This window comes from Polypterus senegalus, chromosome 9, assembly GCF_016835505.1.
Source record: "Polypterus senegalus isolate Bchr_013 chromosome 9, ASM1683550v1, whole genome shotgun sequence".
Classification (NCBI taxonomy): Eukaryota; Metazoa; Chordata; class Cladistia; order Polypteriformes; family Polypteridae; genus Polypterus; species Polypterus senegalus.
In genome coordinates, this window is record NC_053162.1 from 7,105,745 (window position 1) to 7,123,521 (window position 17,777).

At 42.3% G+C, this 17,777-nt stretch overlaps 1 protein-coding gene across 1 annotated transcript in view; it reads left to right on the forward strand.

The window, feature by feature from the left end:
* The window catches only part of LOC120535088 (adenylate kinase isoenzyme 1), a 260,210-nt gene that overhangs the window by 145,313 nt on the left and 97,120 nt on the right, over positions 1-17,777 (forward strand). Inside the window, exon 6 of the mRNA XM_039762647.1 lies at positions 10,636-10,827. Coding sequence (XP_039618581.1) covers positions 10,636-10,827 — 192 coding nt within the window. The remainder of the gene's footprint in view (positions 1-10,635; positions 10,828-17,777) is intronic.

A 17,777-nucleotide genomic window follows, 5' to 3' on the forward strand; every position in this document is an offset into this window, starting at 1 on the left:
ATTTAAAGACAACTGGACAGCTTAATTCGAGAAAAGCCTTTTAATCACCCAGCCTGCTTATGCGGTTATTGCTAGTAGTGTTGCGGCTTTTTATTCACTCATTAGAACATTAAAACAATCTAGACGAGAACAGGCCATTCAGCCCAACAAAGCTCGCCAGTCCTATCCACTTGTTTCCTCCAAGAAAACATCAAGTCGAGTTTTGAAAGTCCCTAACGTCTTACTGTCTACCACACTACTTGGTCGCTTATTCCAAGTGTCTATCGTTCTTTGTGTAAGAAAAACTTCCTAATGTTTGTGCGAAATTTAACCTTAACAAGTTTCCAACTGTGTCCCCGTGTTCTTGATGAACTCATTTTAAAATAACAGTCTCGATCAACTGCACTAATTCCCTTCATAATTTTAAACACTTCAATCACGTCACCTCTTAATCTTCTTTTGCTTAAACTGTAAAGGCTCAGCTCTTTTAATCTTTCCTCAGAACTCAACCCCTGTAGCCCTGGAATCAGCCTAGTCGCTCTTCTCTGGACCTTTTCTTGTGCTGTTATGTCCTTTTTGTAGCCTGGAGACCAAAACTGCACCCAGTACTCCAGATGAGGCCTCACCAGTGTGTTATAAATACTTGAGCAGAACCTCCTGTGACTTGTACTCCACACATCAAGGCGCTATATAACCTGACATTCTGTTAGCCTTCTTAATGGCTTCTGAACACTGTTGGGAAGTTGATAGCTTAGAGTCCACTATGACTCATAAATCCTTCTCATAAGGTGTACTCTCGATTTTCTGACCACCCATTGTGTATCCAAACCTCACATTTTTACTTCATATGTGTAATTTTTTACATTTACTGACATCACATTTCATCTGTCACCAATCTACCCAAGCCTGTCTGCTATCCAAGTCCTTCTGTGATGATATAACGGATTCCAAATTATCTGCTAATCCACCTATCTTGGTATCATCTGCAAACTTAACCACCTTGTTCCTTATATTCCTATCTAAATCATTTATATATATTAAAAATAGCAACGGCCCCAGCACTGGCCCCTGTGGTCACCACTCTTAACATCGGCCAGTTCTGATGAGGTTCCTCGCACCGTCACCCTCTGCTTCCTGTGTCTGAGCCAATTCTGCACCCATCTAAAAACATCACCCTGAACTCCCACTTCTTTTAACTTGATGCCCAACCTCTCATGTGGCACCTTATCAAATGCTTTCCGAAAGTCCAGATAAATAATATCATAAGCTGCACTTTGATCGTATGCTTTTGTTGCAACCTCATAGAATTCCAACATGTTAGTAAAACACGACCTCCCTCTTCTGAGCCCAAGCTGACTGTTCAGAATAACTCCTGTCCTTGCCATGTGTTGCTCAATCTTATCCTTAATAATTCCTTCCATTAATTTTCCTGTGATGCATGTTAAGCTTACTGGCCTATACTGTAGTTGCTTGGATCTGCCCTGTCACCCTTTTTATATAATGGGATGATATTTGCCATTTTCCAGTCCTTCGGAATCTCTCCATTGCTCAGTGACTTCCTAAAAATATGTGTCAGTATGTGTCACTCATGCTGATGATGAGATAATATTTACTCTCAGGTTCTTAAGGAGGTTAGTGAGTACATATATAAACCCTTGACACATATTTTTAGCAAGTCATTGCGCACTGGAGAAAATCCAAAGGACTGGAAAATGGCAAATATCATCCCATTATATAAAAGGGGTGACAGGGCAGATCCAAGCAACTCTAGGCAAGTAAGCTTAACATGCATCACAGGAAAATTAATGGAAGGAATTATTAAGGATGAGAATTACCAACACCTGGCAAGGACAGGAGTTATTAGGAACAGTCAGCATGGGGTCAGAAGAGGGAGGTCGTGTTTTACTAACATGCTGGGATTCTACGAGGAGGCAACAAAAGGATACGACCAAAGTGGAGCAGATGAGATTATTGATCTTGACTTTCAGAGGTGCCACATGAGAGGTTGGGCATCAAATTAAAAGAAGTGGGAGTTCAGGATGATGTTTTAGATGGTTGCAGAATTGGCTCAGACACAGGAAGCTGAGGATGATGGTGCGAGGAACCTCATCAGAACTGGCTGATGTTAAGAGTGATGACCAGCAGGGGGCAGTGCTAGGGCTGCTTCTATTTTTAATATTTATAAATGATTTAGATAGGAATATAAGTAACAAGCTGGTGAAGTTTGCAGATGATACCAAGATAGGTGGATTATTAGATAATTTGGGATCTGTTATATCATCACAGAAGGACTTGGATAGCATACAGGCTTGGGCAGATTTGTGGATGGTGAAATTTTATATCAGTAAATGTTAAGAATTACACATAGGAAGTGAAAATGTGAGGCTTGAATACACAATGGGCGGTCTGAAAATCGAGAGTCCACCTTATGAGAAGGATTTAGGAGTCCTAGAGGACCCTAAGAGATCAACTTCCAGACAGTGTTCAGAAGCCATAACAGAATGTCAGGTTATGTGTGGAGTACAAGTCACAGGAGGTTCTGCTAAAGTCTTTATAACACACTGGTGAGGCCTCATCTGGACTACTTGGTGCAGTTTTGTTCTCCAGGTTTGAAAAAGGACATAGCAGCACAAGGGAAGGTCCAGAGAAGTGCGACTAGGCTGATTCCAGGGCTACAGGGGTTGAATTATGAGGAAAGATTAAAAGAGCTGAGCCTTTACAGTTTAAACAAAAGAAGATTAAGAGGTGACGTGATTGAAGTGTTTAAAATTCTGAAGGGAATTAGTCCAGTGGATCGAGACTGTTATTTTAAAATGAGTTCATCAAGAACACGGGGACACAGTTGGAAACTTGTTAAGTGTAAATTTCACAAAAACATTAAGAAGTTTTTCTTTACACACAGAACGATAGACACTTGGAATAAGCGACCAAGTAGTGTGGTAGACAGTAAGACGTTAGGGACTTTCAAAACTCGACTTGATGTTTTGTTGGAAGAAATAAGTGGACAGGACTGGCGAGCTTTGTTGGGCTGAATGGCCTGTTCTCGTCTCTGGTGTTCTAATGTCTTGAACGATGGCCTTTGGTAAGAAGCACAGCCAGGCCAGTGTCTTCTCACTTATTCCAGCCTCAAGGGAACATCCTATATAAGTTCTGAATCAAACTAAAACTGAGGTGCTTAGAGTGGGTCCATCAGCTAAAGCCCAAATTGGTCTCAGCTCTTTCTCAGTCTTTTGCAAACCTCAAGTCCGCAATCTTGGTGTTATCTTTGACAGTAACCTCTCTTTTGAGAAACAAGTTAATTCTGTAGTCAAGAGTTGCTTTTTCCAGCTTCGTCTATTAGGTAAGATCAAGACTTTTTTTATCTTCTAGGGATCTTGAGAAAGCTACTCATGCTTTTATCTTCTCTCGCCTTGATTACTGCAACTCGCTGTATTCTGGGATTAACAAATCTCTGATCCGCAGGTTGCAGTTGGTCCAGAATGCTGCCGCTTGCTTTCTGGTTGGGGTAGGAAAGTCTGACTCCATTTCTCCGATATTAGCTTCTTTACACTGGCTGCGTGTCAGTTTTCAAATTGATTTTAAAATCTTGTTTCTAGTCTTTAAATCTTTCCATGGGCTCGCTCCTGCCTATTTATCTGAATTGTGTGCTTTACACCAGCCATCCAGAGTGCTTAGATCTTCTGGTCAGTTGTCTCTTGTTGTCCTTCGTAGTGAGTGTCAAACTAAGGGGGACAGCTGTGGCACCTCGCCTGTGGAACTCTTTACCTCGTCACATAAAGGAGTCGTCGACAATTCAAAACGAGATTAAAGACTCATTTCTCTTCACTTGCATTCAGTGACCTTCAGTAATGCTGATGGTTTCCTCATTGTGATTATTTAACATTACTTCTGTTTATTATTTATTTTATTTATGTTCATTTATTTTATTTCTATTTGTGTTATTCATGTTGATTGTATGTTTTTCTTTTATTCTATTATTGTAAAGCACTTTGGGCACAGCATTCCTATGTTGTTTTAAATGTTCTATATAAGTAAAGTTGATATTGACATACGTTTGCAGCAATCTTCAAACTACAGTACACTGCTGTAAAAGTCCACAGAGTCAGGTGTGAGGACAGTTGTGCTTCAGGCCCGTCTTAAAGACATCATATCATTAAAGCTCAGGAGCTCTTTGGACCCACCATACTGATCAGTAATCTCTTCTTGCCAGATGAACTTAAGCTTATAGCAATTACCTTTTTTTTTTTCGCTTTAGTTCTCCATACTTGACTTTTTTTCCACTTTGTTTCATTTCTTTATACTTTTTAAAATGTATTTTTTTTTTATTCTGCACCTTGTATCATTACTTTGTAAAACATTTATTGGACCTCTTTTTCTTTTCTGAGACTGTAGTACTGTCCATCCATCTTACCTTCACTCCTGACCAGTTTTCCTGTCCCCACAGTGTCATGCTACCACCACCCTGCTTCACTGTGAGAATGGTGTCCTCAGGGTGATGGGAAGTGTTAGATTTGTGGCACAAATTGCGTTTCCCATGATGGCCAGAAAGCTCAATTTAAAGTTTTGTCTGACCTTCCATGTGTTTGAGGAGTCCACCACATTCTGTTAGGCAAACATGTTTTTGTTTTAAATCGTGGCTTTTCTTCTGACCACTTTTCCGTAAAGCCTCGTGGAGTGTACGGCTTAATGTGGTCCTATGGACAGTGTAAGAAAAGACACAAAACCACGTGAATGAGTTGGGGATCCACCCCCTGTATACTTGAAAATGCAGGTGTGAAAAATATGTCTGTACAGACAGGAGTCCAAAACAGTACTGAGGAGATTACAAAATGGCCGTCGTAGGAAACGGGCAGTGATGTAATGGTAGAGTGGCATCCTGGGACCAGAAATGACATCAGGAGTAGGTGGGCTCTTGAGACCGGAACTGGAAGTACAGTGAACCCTCGTTTATCGCAGTTAATCCGTTCCAGACTCTACCATGATAAATGAATTTTCGCGAAGTAGGATTCTTTATTTATAAATCGAATATTTTCGCAGTTAGAGTATAGAAAACCTGTTTACGACCTTCTAAATACGTTTTTTAACATTATTAGTGCCCTCTAGACATGAAATAACACCCTTTAGTCACCATTACACTCGTATTACCCAATATATTAGACAAAATAAAAGAAAATAAGACAGACGTTACAAATATCATATTACTAGGCGCACTCGCCTTTTAAGGCGACCGACTTTCATCCTCAATTTTTGTGCGCTCCATGTGTACATCAGGCATGTAAGTGTAGGGAATGAGAACATCAAAGTGCGCATTCATAACATCTCCTAAAACCTACGTTTTTTATCCCCTCAAGTGCCTGTCCAAAGTCGTACAATGTCAGCCCGAATCTGCACACCTAAAGACGGAGTTTCATGCACTAAATAAGCGATAGATGAGAATAAGCAAGCACCATCTCCCCTGATATTTACTACGCGGTGAGGCATTTGTACTCCATCAACATGAATTATTTCCAGAGACATCATTTTGTCTATTTTTCCAGCGCATCGCACACAAAAGCAAGGGAGCGATGAAAGCACCAGAACTCTGCTCACATCGCGTCACTTCAAATCTCAAGCCGCAAGTAGTAAGTCTGTGATAAGCGGAATACCGCTACGCTTTGCACTCACGGGACGGAAGGACAATCCTGAACGCTTTTATATAGTAGATTATTGTAATGTACATTTAATTGCACACAAACACACACAGTTCTTACACACAACCACTAACCTATGAAGGCACGACCGCAGTAGGAGAGTCTTCAGAGGTGGTGCAGTATCTTCAGCAGGTGCGTCGTTGTCTTCAGTGAAGGAGTACTAGGAGTAGGCAGTGGGTGTCTGGGTGCGCGGCTGAAGAACATCTTGATAGGAAGTTGCTGGCGCTGTCTTTTCATATGCGTGAGGAGTCTTTTGTAGGGTACTGCCATCTTTAATCATATCCAAGAGTTTCACCTTCTCCTGGATAGTAAGCATCTTCCTCCGGCGCTTAGTTTTATTATCAGAAGGTTTAGAAAAAGCAGCACGTTTAGGAGCCATCGTGGGGCTTAGATAAAAGTTCTCAGAAAGCGCATGCGTAGTGACGTAAGCGTGTATGAGAAAAAAATCGCCACGAAAGTCGAAGCGTGATATAGCGAGGGATCACTGTACTGTTAGGTTGTCTTCAGGGAATCAGTGTTAGAAAGAGTTAGAGGACGGTGCCATCCCCTGGTCCGTTGGGAACATGCACTTCGTCTGAGCCCATAAACTGCCTTCTAATCGCACGTGTGTGACGACAGATACTCCCATCTCCATTGTGGATCCCTGCAGCTCCTTCAGTGTCCTCCTAGGTGTTTTGCTTGCACCTCTGATGCCCAGTCTGTGAGTTTTGGTAGTTGTCCTTCTCTTGTCAGGTTGGTAGTGGCGCCATATTCTTTCCATTTTGTTGTACAGTACAGTCCCTCTTAAGCGGCCACCTCAGGACTGGACCCATGGCCGGTTGCTGTTTTGGCCAGTTAATCCGACACATACCAATTTTCATGTAGAAAAGTATTTTTAAGGTATGTACTGTACCTCTTCGACGTTCCTGAAGAAAGAAACCATATCCACAAAGCTTCATTCATCCACGATTTCACACACAGGTTTTTTTCTCGTACAACGACTGGACAGTGTGGTGTAGCAGATCCACAGCTCAAGTCAAAAAGGCCACTTTTTAAATAAATAATCACCACACTCGCGGCTTAGCGAGGGATCGTGGTATGTGTGGCCGATCATCCAGCTTGAGCGATCACGGAGCTGCAGTGACTGGTATTGAAGACGACTGGTCGTCGAAAGGCAGCGGCAGTCGTGGAGTCTTTGGGCCGGTTTAGCCCCAGCGTGAGTGCCCTGGCCACTGGGGAAAGAACCCAAGTCTCGGTCCAGATGGAGCCCAACATAGCCAGGTATCGGAGGGCTACTGGACCAGTATGGAAGGCAGCTGCAACTGCAGGTAAGGCGACTCCCATGTTGCGAAGCCCGATGGGAGAAGCAGGGGAGCCGCCAGGTAGAAAGAAGAAGGCACCGTGCTTTGGATTTTAAGAGACTATTTACAACCATTGTTTTAACCTCGTTTGCATTGGTTTTAAAGGACTTATTTTTTTTACTAATGGATTTTAACCTCCACTAATTCACTCATTTTACTGGATTATTTATTTAAAGAAGACTTTTGATACACTGCACTTTATTTAATTTGAACACTGTTTTGTTGTTTGCTGGCTTTAAAATACCTCTCACCTTCCAGGAAAGAAGGAAGTGCATACATAAAATATAAAGAAGAACTCAGGAATAAAATTAATGTATTTTATTTTATTTTAACAGGCCGGTTAATGCGAGGCCAGTTAAGAGGGATTGTACTGTAATGGTTTTATTGCTGCTTTGTGGGATATATTTTTTTTATCACCCAACCTTGACACTTTACATCACCACAACTTTGTGACATGTTTGGAGAGCTCCTTGGTCTTCATGTCGCTTGCTTAGTGGTGTTTCAGAATTGGAGGGGGGCGCTTCAGAACAGGACATCATGTGACAGATCATGTGACACTTGTTTTACACACGAGTGGACCCTCCTTAGCTAATGATGTGACCCCTGAAGTTCATTGGTTGGACCTGATCTTGAGGGGTTTCATAGCAAAAGGGCCGACTATATAAACACTGCACAGTTTTTCAGTTTTTGCTTGTTTTGTGGTTTTTTTCTAAATATTGTGGCCGGGAGTAGGAATGACAGGACGGGTAGAAAAGTTTGGACACCAACCGGGTTGTCCCATTTCATGCAATGAGTCCCAACACAAAATGTGCCTTAAGGTGACAAAGAGAACTGCCACTCGAACACAAAATAACAAAATAGATGAGCTTGTTGACTGGGTCCTTTTTAGGAGAGAATGGCACCTCCTTCCTGCCAGTTGGGCTTCTGTATAGCCAAGTACCCTCACTGGGCGGTTTCTCGCAGCAGCAGGGAGAGAAGAAGAAGAAAACATTGGCTACAGCGCCCCCTCTCACCCTGGGGGGGTTATCATATTTCTCGATCGAGCCTGTCAGGAGGTCCTCCAATGCACATGCGTGACAAAGCACAAGGTATTTTATTTTCATTCCACTTCAGCAATTTGGCTTACAGTAATCCCTCCTCGATTGCGGGGGTTGCGTTCCAGAACCCCCCGCGACAGATGAAAATCTGCGAAGTAGAAACCATGTTTGTATAGTTATTTTTATATAAACTGCTCAAAAAAATTAAAGGAACACTTTGAAAACACATCAGATCTCAAAGGGAAAAAGAAATCCTCCTGGATATCAATACTGATATAGACTGGGTAATGTGTTAGGAACGAAAGGATGCCACATCGTTTGATGGAAATGAAAATGATCAACCTACAGAGCCCTGAATTCAAAGACGCCCCAAAAATCAGAGTGAAATAATGATGTGGCAGGCTAGTCCATTTTGCCCAAATTTAATGGCAGCAACTCCAAATTGTACGCAGCACTTTGTATGGCCCCTGTGTTCTTGTATACATGCCTGACAACATCGGTGCATGCTTCTAATGAGATGACAGGTGGTATTGTGGGGATCTCCTCCCAGATCTGGACCAGGGCATCACTGAGCTCCTGGACAGTCTGAGGTGCAACCTGGTGGCATTGGATGGACCAAAACATAATGTCCCAGAGGTGTTCTATTGGATTTAGGTCAGGAAAGTGTGGTGGCCAGTCAATGGTATCAATTCCTTCATCCTCCAGGAACTGCCTGCATACTCTCACCACATGAGGCCAGGAATTGTCGTGCACCAGGAGCCACTGTACCAGCATAGGGTCTGACAATGGGTCCAAGGATTTCATCCTGATACCTAATGGCAGCCAAGGTGCCTTTGTCAAGCCTGTAGTGGTCTGTGTGACCCTCCATGGATATGCCTCCCCAGACAATCATTAACCCACCACCAAACTACTCATGCTAAATGATGTTACAGGCAGCATAATGTTCTCCATGGCTTCCCAGACCCTTTCACTTCTGTCACGTGCTCAGGGTGAACCTGCTCTCATCTGTAAAAAGCACAGGGCACCAGTGGTGCATCTGCCAATTCTGGTATTCTATGGTGAATGCCAATTGAGCTGCATGCTGCTGGGCAGTGAGCTCAGGGACCATTAGAGGACATGGGGCCCTTGGCTCACCCTCATGAAGTCTTTCTGGTTGTTTGGTCAGAGACATTCACACCAGTGGCCTGCTGGAGGTCATTTTGTAGGGCTCTGGCAGTGCTCATCCTGTTCCTCCTTGCCCAAAGGAGCAGATACTGGTCCTGCTGATGGGTTATGGACCATCTATGGCCCTCTCCAGCTCTCCTAGAGTAACTGCTTGTCTCCTAGAATCTCCTCCATGCCCTTGAGACTGTGCAGGGAGACACAGCAAACCTTCTGGCAATGACACGTATTGATGTGCCATCCTGGAGAAGTTGAACTACCTGTGCAACCTCTGTAGGGTCCAGGTATCGCCTCATGCTACCAGTAGTGACACTGACTGTAGCCAAATGCAAAACTAGTGAAGAAACAGTCAGAAAAGATGAGGAGGGAAAAATGTCAGTGGCCTCCACCTGTTAAACCATTCCTGTTTTGGGGGTCATCTCATTGTTGCCCCTCTAGTGCATCTGTTGTTAATTTCATTAACACCACAGCAGCTGAAACTGATTAACAACCCCCTCTGCTACTTAACTGACCAGATTAATATCCCATAAGTTTCATTGACTTTATGCTATACTCTGATTAAAAAGTCTTCCTTTAATTCTTTTGAGCAGTATATTTTAAGCCCTTAGAAACTGTCCCACACTGCTAACATTACTAGAGCCCTCTAAACATGAAATAACACCCTTTAGTCAAAAGTTTAAACTGTGCTCCATGACAAGACAGAGATGACAGTTCTTTCTCACAATTAAAAGAATGCAAATATATCTTCTCTTCAGGAGCAGAGAATTTCAGAGAGAGAGAGAGTGCTTGCAAAGAAAAGCAAACAATCAATACGTGTGCTTTTAAGTTTGCCGCGGCATTTTTTAGAGGAGTGTCGGTATCTTCTAAGCAAACAGCCTCTGTGCAAACAGCCCCTCTGCTCACAGCCCCTCAGTCAGGCGCAGAGAATGTCAGAGAGGGTGAGAGAGAGGCAGAGACAAGCAAACAAAAAACAATCAAGCGCCGCGCAGGAAGCATATCTTATACAATTGAGGAGTGTTAGTTAATACGTAATACATGCTCTAATTGGGTAGCTTCTAAGCCATCCGCCAATAGCGTCCCTTGTATGAAGTCAACTGGGCAAACAAACTGAGGAAGCAAGTACCATAAATTAAAAGACCCATTGTCCGCAGAAATCCGCGAACCAGCGAAAAATCCGTGATATGTATTTAGATATGCTTACATTTAAAATCCGCGATAGAGTGAAACCGCGAAAGTCGAAGCGCGATATAGCGAAGGATTACTGTACACTGTTAACTCCGTTACCCGAGGAGTTGAATATTTTTGCAAGGAACTGAATTTTCCACATATTTCCAATAGATCACTTCTCATTTAAAGTAGTCCTGTGCTGTATCTGTTTTCACAGACCCTTTCACACATAAACATTTTACTTTGTGTTCTCTCTAACAGATTGGATCACCCGATCTTGTGGTGTTTCTCGCTTGCTCAAGCACTGAACTTCGTGAGCGCCTGGAGAGGAGAGCTGCTCAACAGGGACGTCCAGATGACAACACTCACGCCATTGAGAGGCGGCTGGACACCTTCAAACAGAACATTAGCCTTATTGCAAAATACTACCAGGAGAGGGCCCTGATTGTGCGTGTAAGTACATGCTGCAGTATTAGAACACTGTACCCGTGAAACTCCATGTCTGTCTGCCTGTCTGTCTCCCCTAGATCTGTTTTATTTTTAAAGGAGAAGGTTACTGGCCCAATGAGCTACACAACACAAAACATGGCTGCACCATAGCTCCATTGTTCCAGTAACGCACCAGTAACATTTGTAGTGTACTATGTAATGCACATGTCTCTGATATAAGCTATTTTGTATGGGGTTTTTAAAAGCCGTTTTAATGTCTATGATGCACCATCTGTTGGAATGATAATCGCAATGCATATCTCTGTTTTGCCATTTTCGTATTGGATTCATAAAAGCAGTGTTAATATTTGTAATGTGTCATCTGTTGGAATGACAAATGCAATGCGGTTTATTACTACACTAGCTGTGCTGCCTTTCTAAGATTGATCAAAATCTAAGTAATCAATGTACACCTCAGCATTAACATTTCCAGTGCTCCATGCAATGTCTATGTCTGTTATACGGTCCAGTAATCCCTCCTCGATCGCGGGGGTTGCGTTCCAGACCCCCCCACGATAGGTGAAAATCCGCGAAGTAGAAACCATATGTTTGTATGGTTATTTTTATATATTTTAAGCCCTTATAAACTCTCCCACACTGTTTATAAATATTTCCCGCACAGTTATACAGCATAAACCCTTTGTATTCTCTTAGATATTAGGTAAGATTCATTGAAATTATGTATGTAAACACACTGTTTATATATAGTAAAACCTAAATATTATTTTAAAGATATCGAGTGTCATTACGATAGACAGGCCACCAGCAATACGTACGTAAAATGCAAGAAAAATTGTATACAGTAAATGTGTGTACAGTGACACTAAACCTAACGTACATGTAATAAGTACTGTAAGTAGAAAATTAATTATGGTTACTCACCAACAATGACTTGTCCGATAACGGTGAGTTTAGTTTTACTGCACAACAAAGTAGAGCGTTACAACTCTTCTAAAGGAGCCTCTTCAGGCGACTGTGTAGCACCGCCGTTATTCTTCTTCAATCCAAATCCCTAAAGCAGATTCCATCCAGACTACTGCCTTATTACATCCACTTACAACTTGTTTTGCACCCTGGTTAAAAGGACACTGCGGCCGTAGATCTTATATTCCTTTCCTACTTTTTAAATAAAAAGAATCGTAGCCTCATTGATGCCGTAATGGCGTCCTACAGCGGTGTAGCATTTCCCTTCCTTCAACATATCCAAAACATTTACCTTTTTGGCAATTGTTAACATCGTTCGTTGGCGCTTGGGCACGGCCCCTGAGGCAGTAGCAGGAGCAGATCGTTTTGGAACCACAATGAAGGGCTTGACTAAACACAAAAGAGCACAAAAGTTAACTCTTCACACAGCAAAACACGTTGATGCTGAATGAGCGAGGCGAGACTTCCTGGTTAACGCCGCGGAATCGATTCTGCGCTCCCATCGCTGAGCCATTCAGCACACAGGAACTTAACTCCGTGCTCTGATTGGTTATCTTCTCAGCCATCTGCCAATAGCGTCCCTTGTATGAAATCAACTGCGCAAACCAACTGAGGAAGCATGTACAGGAAGTAAAAAGACACATTGTCCGCAGAACCCGCGAAGCAGTGAAAAATCTGCGTTATATATTTAGATATGCTTACATATAAAATCCGCGATAGAGTGAAGCCGTGAAAGTCGAAGCGCGATATAGCGAGGGATTATCCATCCATCCATTTTCTAACCCGCTGAATCCGAATACAGGGTCACGGGGGGTCTGCTGGAGCCAATCCCAGCCAACACAGGGCACAAGGCAGGAACCAATCCTGGGCAGGGTGCCAACCCACCACAGAGTGAGGGATTACTGTATATCAATTGATATGGGGTTTTTAAATGCAGTTTTAATGTTTGTGATGCACCATGTGTTGGAATGACAAATGCAATTCATTTTATTACTATAAATATTTATAATGAACCGTCTGTTAGAATGACAAATGCAATGCATATGTCTGTTAGATGCCATTTGGTACGGCATATGTTGGAATGGCATGTGCAATGCATTTTATTACTACACTAGCTGTGCTACCCATCTAAGATGAATCAAAATCTAGGTAATCAGCTTTAATGCAGTGCATCGTGCAATGCATACAGTATGTCATGTCTCTGTTATAAGCCATTTGGTATGGGCTTAATAAAAGCAGTGTTAATGTTTGTGACGTGCCATTTGTTGGAATGACAAATGCAATTCACGTGTCTCTATCATATGCCATTTGGTATGGGATTCATAAAAGCAGTGTTAATGTTTGTAATGTGACATCTCTTGGAATGGAAAATGCAGTACTCTACTCTAGCTTTGCTAACCATCTAAGAAATCTAAATAATCAATTTAATTAATGTGTCTCTGTTATATGCCATTTGGTATGGGATTTCTAAAAAAAAAAAAAAAAAGTGAAGCGCAGCAACCAATTGGACACACAGATAGACATATAGGTACTTATGCCTTTAACCTGGATAACTTCCAAAATTTTGAATAAATCCTTTTTCCTTAAAAATACTCAGTCACTACTTCTCCATTGATCTGCTCTTCACAGTAGATCTTTAGCTCCCATGACAGATCTGCTTTTTCCTCCCCCAAACTCCTCCATGCTTTAGCTTGTACCCCTTCTAGTCTTGTTTCTTTCCCATTCTTCATTCTTTCCAATGCCTGTTTCACTTCTTCCCTACTTATCTCTGTTGTTACACTCTTTATTTGGTACTCCATCTTCGCATAAACAGTGGAGCCTACGTTAAAGTCCCATGGCCACAGGTATGTGAGTGCCGTGCCGGGATGATATGCAATTAGTTAGCAGTGAGCCGTGCTACCCATCAAAGATGGGTTGAAATCTAAGTAATCAGTTGTAGTTCCTCGGTGTTAACGTTTGCAGTGCGCCATCTACTGGAATGTACTCTGTAATGCGCATCATAATAAAATGCATTGTATTTGTCATTTCAACAGATGGTGCTTTACAAATGCTTGTTGTAATAAAATGCATTACTGCAAATGCTTGTGATTTGTCATCTGTTGGAATGGCAGGGAAATAGCAGCCAGAGGGAGAGACAGATACACAGACATTTGTCCTTTAGTGAATGCTGATTAGATGGATTCAATTACAGTCAGAAATACCGTACTTATGTTTGATGTGAATAAAGTCCAATTACCTTTCAAGATCTTTGTCCTAAAACTTTTCAGTCCTGTCTAGCTGTTTGATAAATTATTACCCAATAATCAACTGATTGAACTCGCAAAACCCATTCATTATCGTTCAGTTTTATTGATTAATGCCGCTGAGTTTCATCAACATGCAAATAAAGATTAAAATTCTTTTTCTGCATGACATCTCCTAATGTCCGTATATAAAATATCGAAAGGTCAGAGAGTATTGTCATGAATCCTCTATAAATGTTGACCGAGAGCGACAATGTATTAAACATTCACTTCCAAGCCTACTCTGTTCAGTGCTTTTATGGACTGGGTGTTGGGCAAGGTCATGGGGTCCAGCGGCTGGGGGGCATCTGTTGGTGAAGAAAGATTCACGGATCTTGACTTTGCTGACGATGCTGTGATCTTCGCGGAGTCAATGGAAGCTCTGATCAGGGCGCTTGAGAGACTGAGTGAGGGGTCTGAGTGTCTGGACCTGCGAGTGTCCTGATAAAAACCAAAGAGCCAGGCCTTTAATGAGCTCTTGGGCACGGCCATTAGCAGTGTGTCTGTCTGCAGAGAGAGTGTCGACTTCGCCGAGAGGTTTACTTACCTCAGCAGTGACGTTCATGTCTTTGGTGACTCTTCCTATGAAGTCAGTAGATGGATTGGGAGAGCATGGGGGGTCGTGAGGTCACTGGAAAGGGGTGTGTGGCACTCCCGATATCTATGCAAAAGGACGAAGGTCCAAGTCTTTAGAGTCCTGGTACTTCTTGTCTTGCTATATTAATGTGAGACATGGACGCTATCCAGTGACCTGAGATGAAGACTGGACTCCTTCAGTTCTGTGTCTCTCCGGAAAATCCTTGGGTACCGTTGGTTTGACTTTGTGTTGCTCATGGAGTCCCGAATGAGGCACATGACCTGCATTGTGAGGGAGCGTCAGTTACAGCACTACGGCCATGTGGTGCGATTACCCGAGGGTGATCCGGCTCGTAAGATCATCATTGTTGAGGACTCGAGTGGCTGGACCAGGCCAAAGAGTCGCCCATGTAACACCTGGCTGTGGCAGATAGAAGGTCATTTCAGGAGGGTGGGACTGGACTGCGTTTCTGCCTGGGGGGTTACAAACCGGGATCCCGAGTTGTTTCGCTGTGTGGTGGGTGCAACGCTCTGTACCAGTGCGGGCTCCCCAACTTGACTTGACTTGACTTGGAGTAGAATGATATCCAAGTTGGTGCAAAATCCTTAAAGCCGAATGATCCGAGGATATCGGTGTGTCACTTATTGTAGAAGACGCGGTAGGGCTGCTCCTGCGCTCTCACTGGAGGTAAAGCAAGATGGAATTTTCCCAGAAAATTTGTGTTTATAACTAAGATTGTCCTTGTGGAGTTTTGGAACAAAATGGCAAATATGTCAATTTGACTTTAAGTTTATTTAAGTGTAATAATAATAATAATAATAATAGGAATTCTTTACATTTATATAGCACTTTTCTTACTACTCAGAGTACTTTATGAGTGGGGGGGCACTTCAACCACCATCAATGTGTTGCACCCACCTGGATGGTGCAATGGCAGCCATTTTTTGTGCACCAGTGTGCTCATCATTTACGAGTTGTTAGGTGGTGAGCGGGTGTTTAGGGGGGCAGAATGACTAGGCCATGGTGGGCAGTTTAGCCAGGACATCAGGGCACACACTGCTCTTTAAGGAAGGACGCCCAGGAATCTTTAATGACCACAGAGAGTGGTCTCATATAGAGGATGGTGCCATTTTAACATCACAGTGTCCCCGTCACTGAACTGGGGTATTGGGATCCACACACCCTGCTGGTCTTGCCAATATCTCTTCCTGCAGCAGCCCAAGCTTTTCCTAGGTCGGGGTGGGCTATGTCGGTCCTGGAGGGCAACAGTGGGCTGCAGGTTTGTTGTTCCAACCCAATTGCTTAATTAGAAACCAATCCTTGCCCATCTCAGACTTTACTTAATTTTATGGCTTGTTAGTCTGCCATGTTAGATTCTTATATCGTGGATTTTTTTTCCATTCCAAGGATGTCATCCAAATAATTTAAACCCTAAAACGTATAATTTTTCAGTCTGTCACATTTTTCTATTAAGTGTTTTATTAGCTCAAACAGTGCATGATGAACACACACAGATGGAAATGGAGACAAGTGAGATGGAGAGCTCCTGGCTGCTTTGTCATTTACATCTTATTGCTAACTAGCAAAATACCCGCGCTTTGCAGCAGAGAAGTAGTGTGTTAAAGAAGCAATGAAAAAGAAAAGGAAACATTTTGAAAATAACGTAACCTGATTGTCAATGTAATTGTTTTGTCCCTGTTGTGAGTGATGAGTGTTGTTGTCACATATATATATTTACATACATATATATCTACATATATACACACACACATACATATACATATATATATATATATATACACACACAGCTATATAAACATATATATACATATACATACATATCTACATATATACACACACAGCTATTTCAGCAGTGCATACGCTGTTTGTTAAAACGGTTGACTCCGCTCTTACGTGCAATAACAAATCAAATCATTCAGTTGTCTTTGCTCATATGTCATTTTAGAGCTGGACGCCTGGCATCTTTTTGGCCACAAGTTCGTTTCTGTTTGGTGTGAGGTTCTGTGTTGTGGAGATTCTCAGGATGGATTGCAGGTGCTCATCAGTGAGGCGACTCCTGTGTGCTGTTTTGTTAGTCTTTATCACTGAGAAGAGCTTCTCACACAGATATGTGCTACCAAACATGCACAAGGTTCGAGCCGCATGTAGACGGACTTTTTTTGTTCTTCAAAGTCACCAAAGCGCCGTGCAAACTCAGTGCGCAATAACTCTAGCTTCGCAATAACTTGCAGCATCATAAGGTAGACTTGATTAACGTGGTAAGTGTTCGCAAGGCAGCTGAAGCGCTGCATTATGGGATCTGTAGTTTATTGTGTTACCAGCGCTTCATATACCCGGCTTTAATAACAATAATACAGTATATAAAATGATCTCGGGCGGATATAATTACACGCCGGGCGGATGTGGCCCGCGCCCTTGAGTTTGACACATATGGACTAAATAGAACTTGAAAAGATATATTTTTCAAATGTGATCGCAATTCAGATAGAGTTGACGCAAGACTACAGCCTGCATGCCTCAATGAGTCATCCTCCCTCGCTCTTACTTTTTTACCGTTCATCTAATGAATACACTGAGTATGGCTTTACCAAAACAATCATTGATGGCGAATAAAGTATCCATTATTCGAGTATGTAGAGCGGGATATATATATATATATATATATATATACCCAGCGTATCGCAGCGAGAAGTAGTGTGTTAAAAAGCTAGAAAAGAAAAGGGAACATTTTAAAAATAACGTAACATGACTGTCAATATACAGTATTTGTTTTGTGAGTGTTACTGAGTGTTGCTGTCATCAAGGATTTGATTATCATTATTTCTTTCAATCAGGTTCGTATTTGTAGGATGTGTTGTGTTCAAGTTACATTCCGTGTTTGTCAATCGCTGTAAAGATGACAGGTTTCATTCATCGATTCGTTTCTTACTGCATCAATAAACAGCTCGTCTTCTTCTTTATCTGAGACCTGACACACTGCATGCACGGGTTTTTTACACTGTCTTCCTTTAGCGGACATTGACTTTTTCCAACGTGTGCTTTGTTTCCGCAGTAGCTGGATTTATGAATATGCTTGTATGTATGAGACGCTTCATATTTTTGCTGCCTTT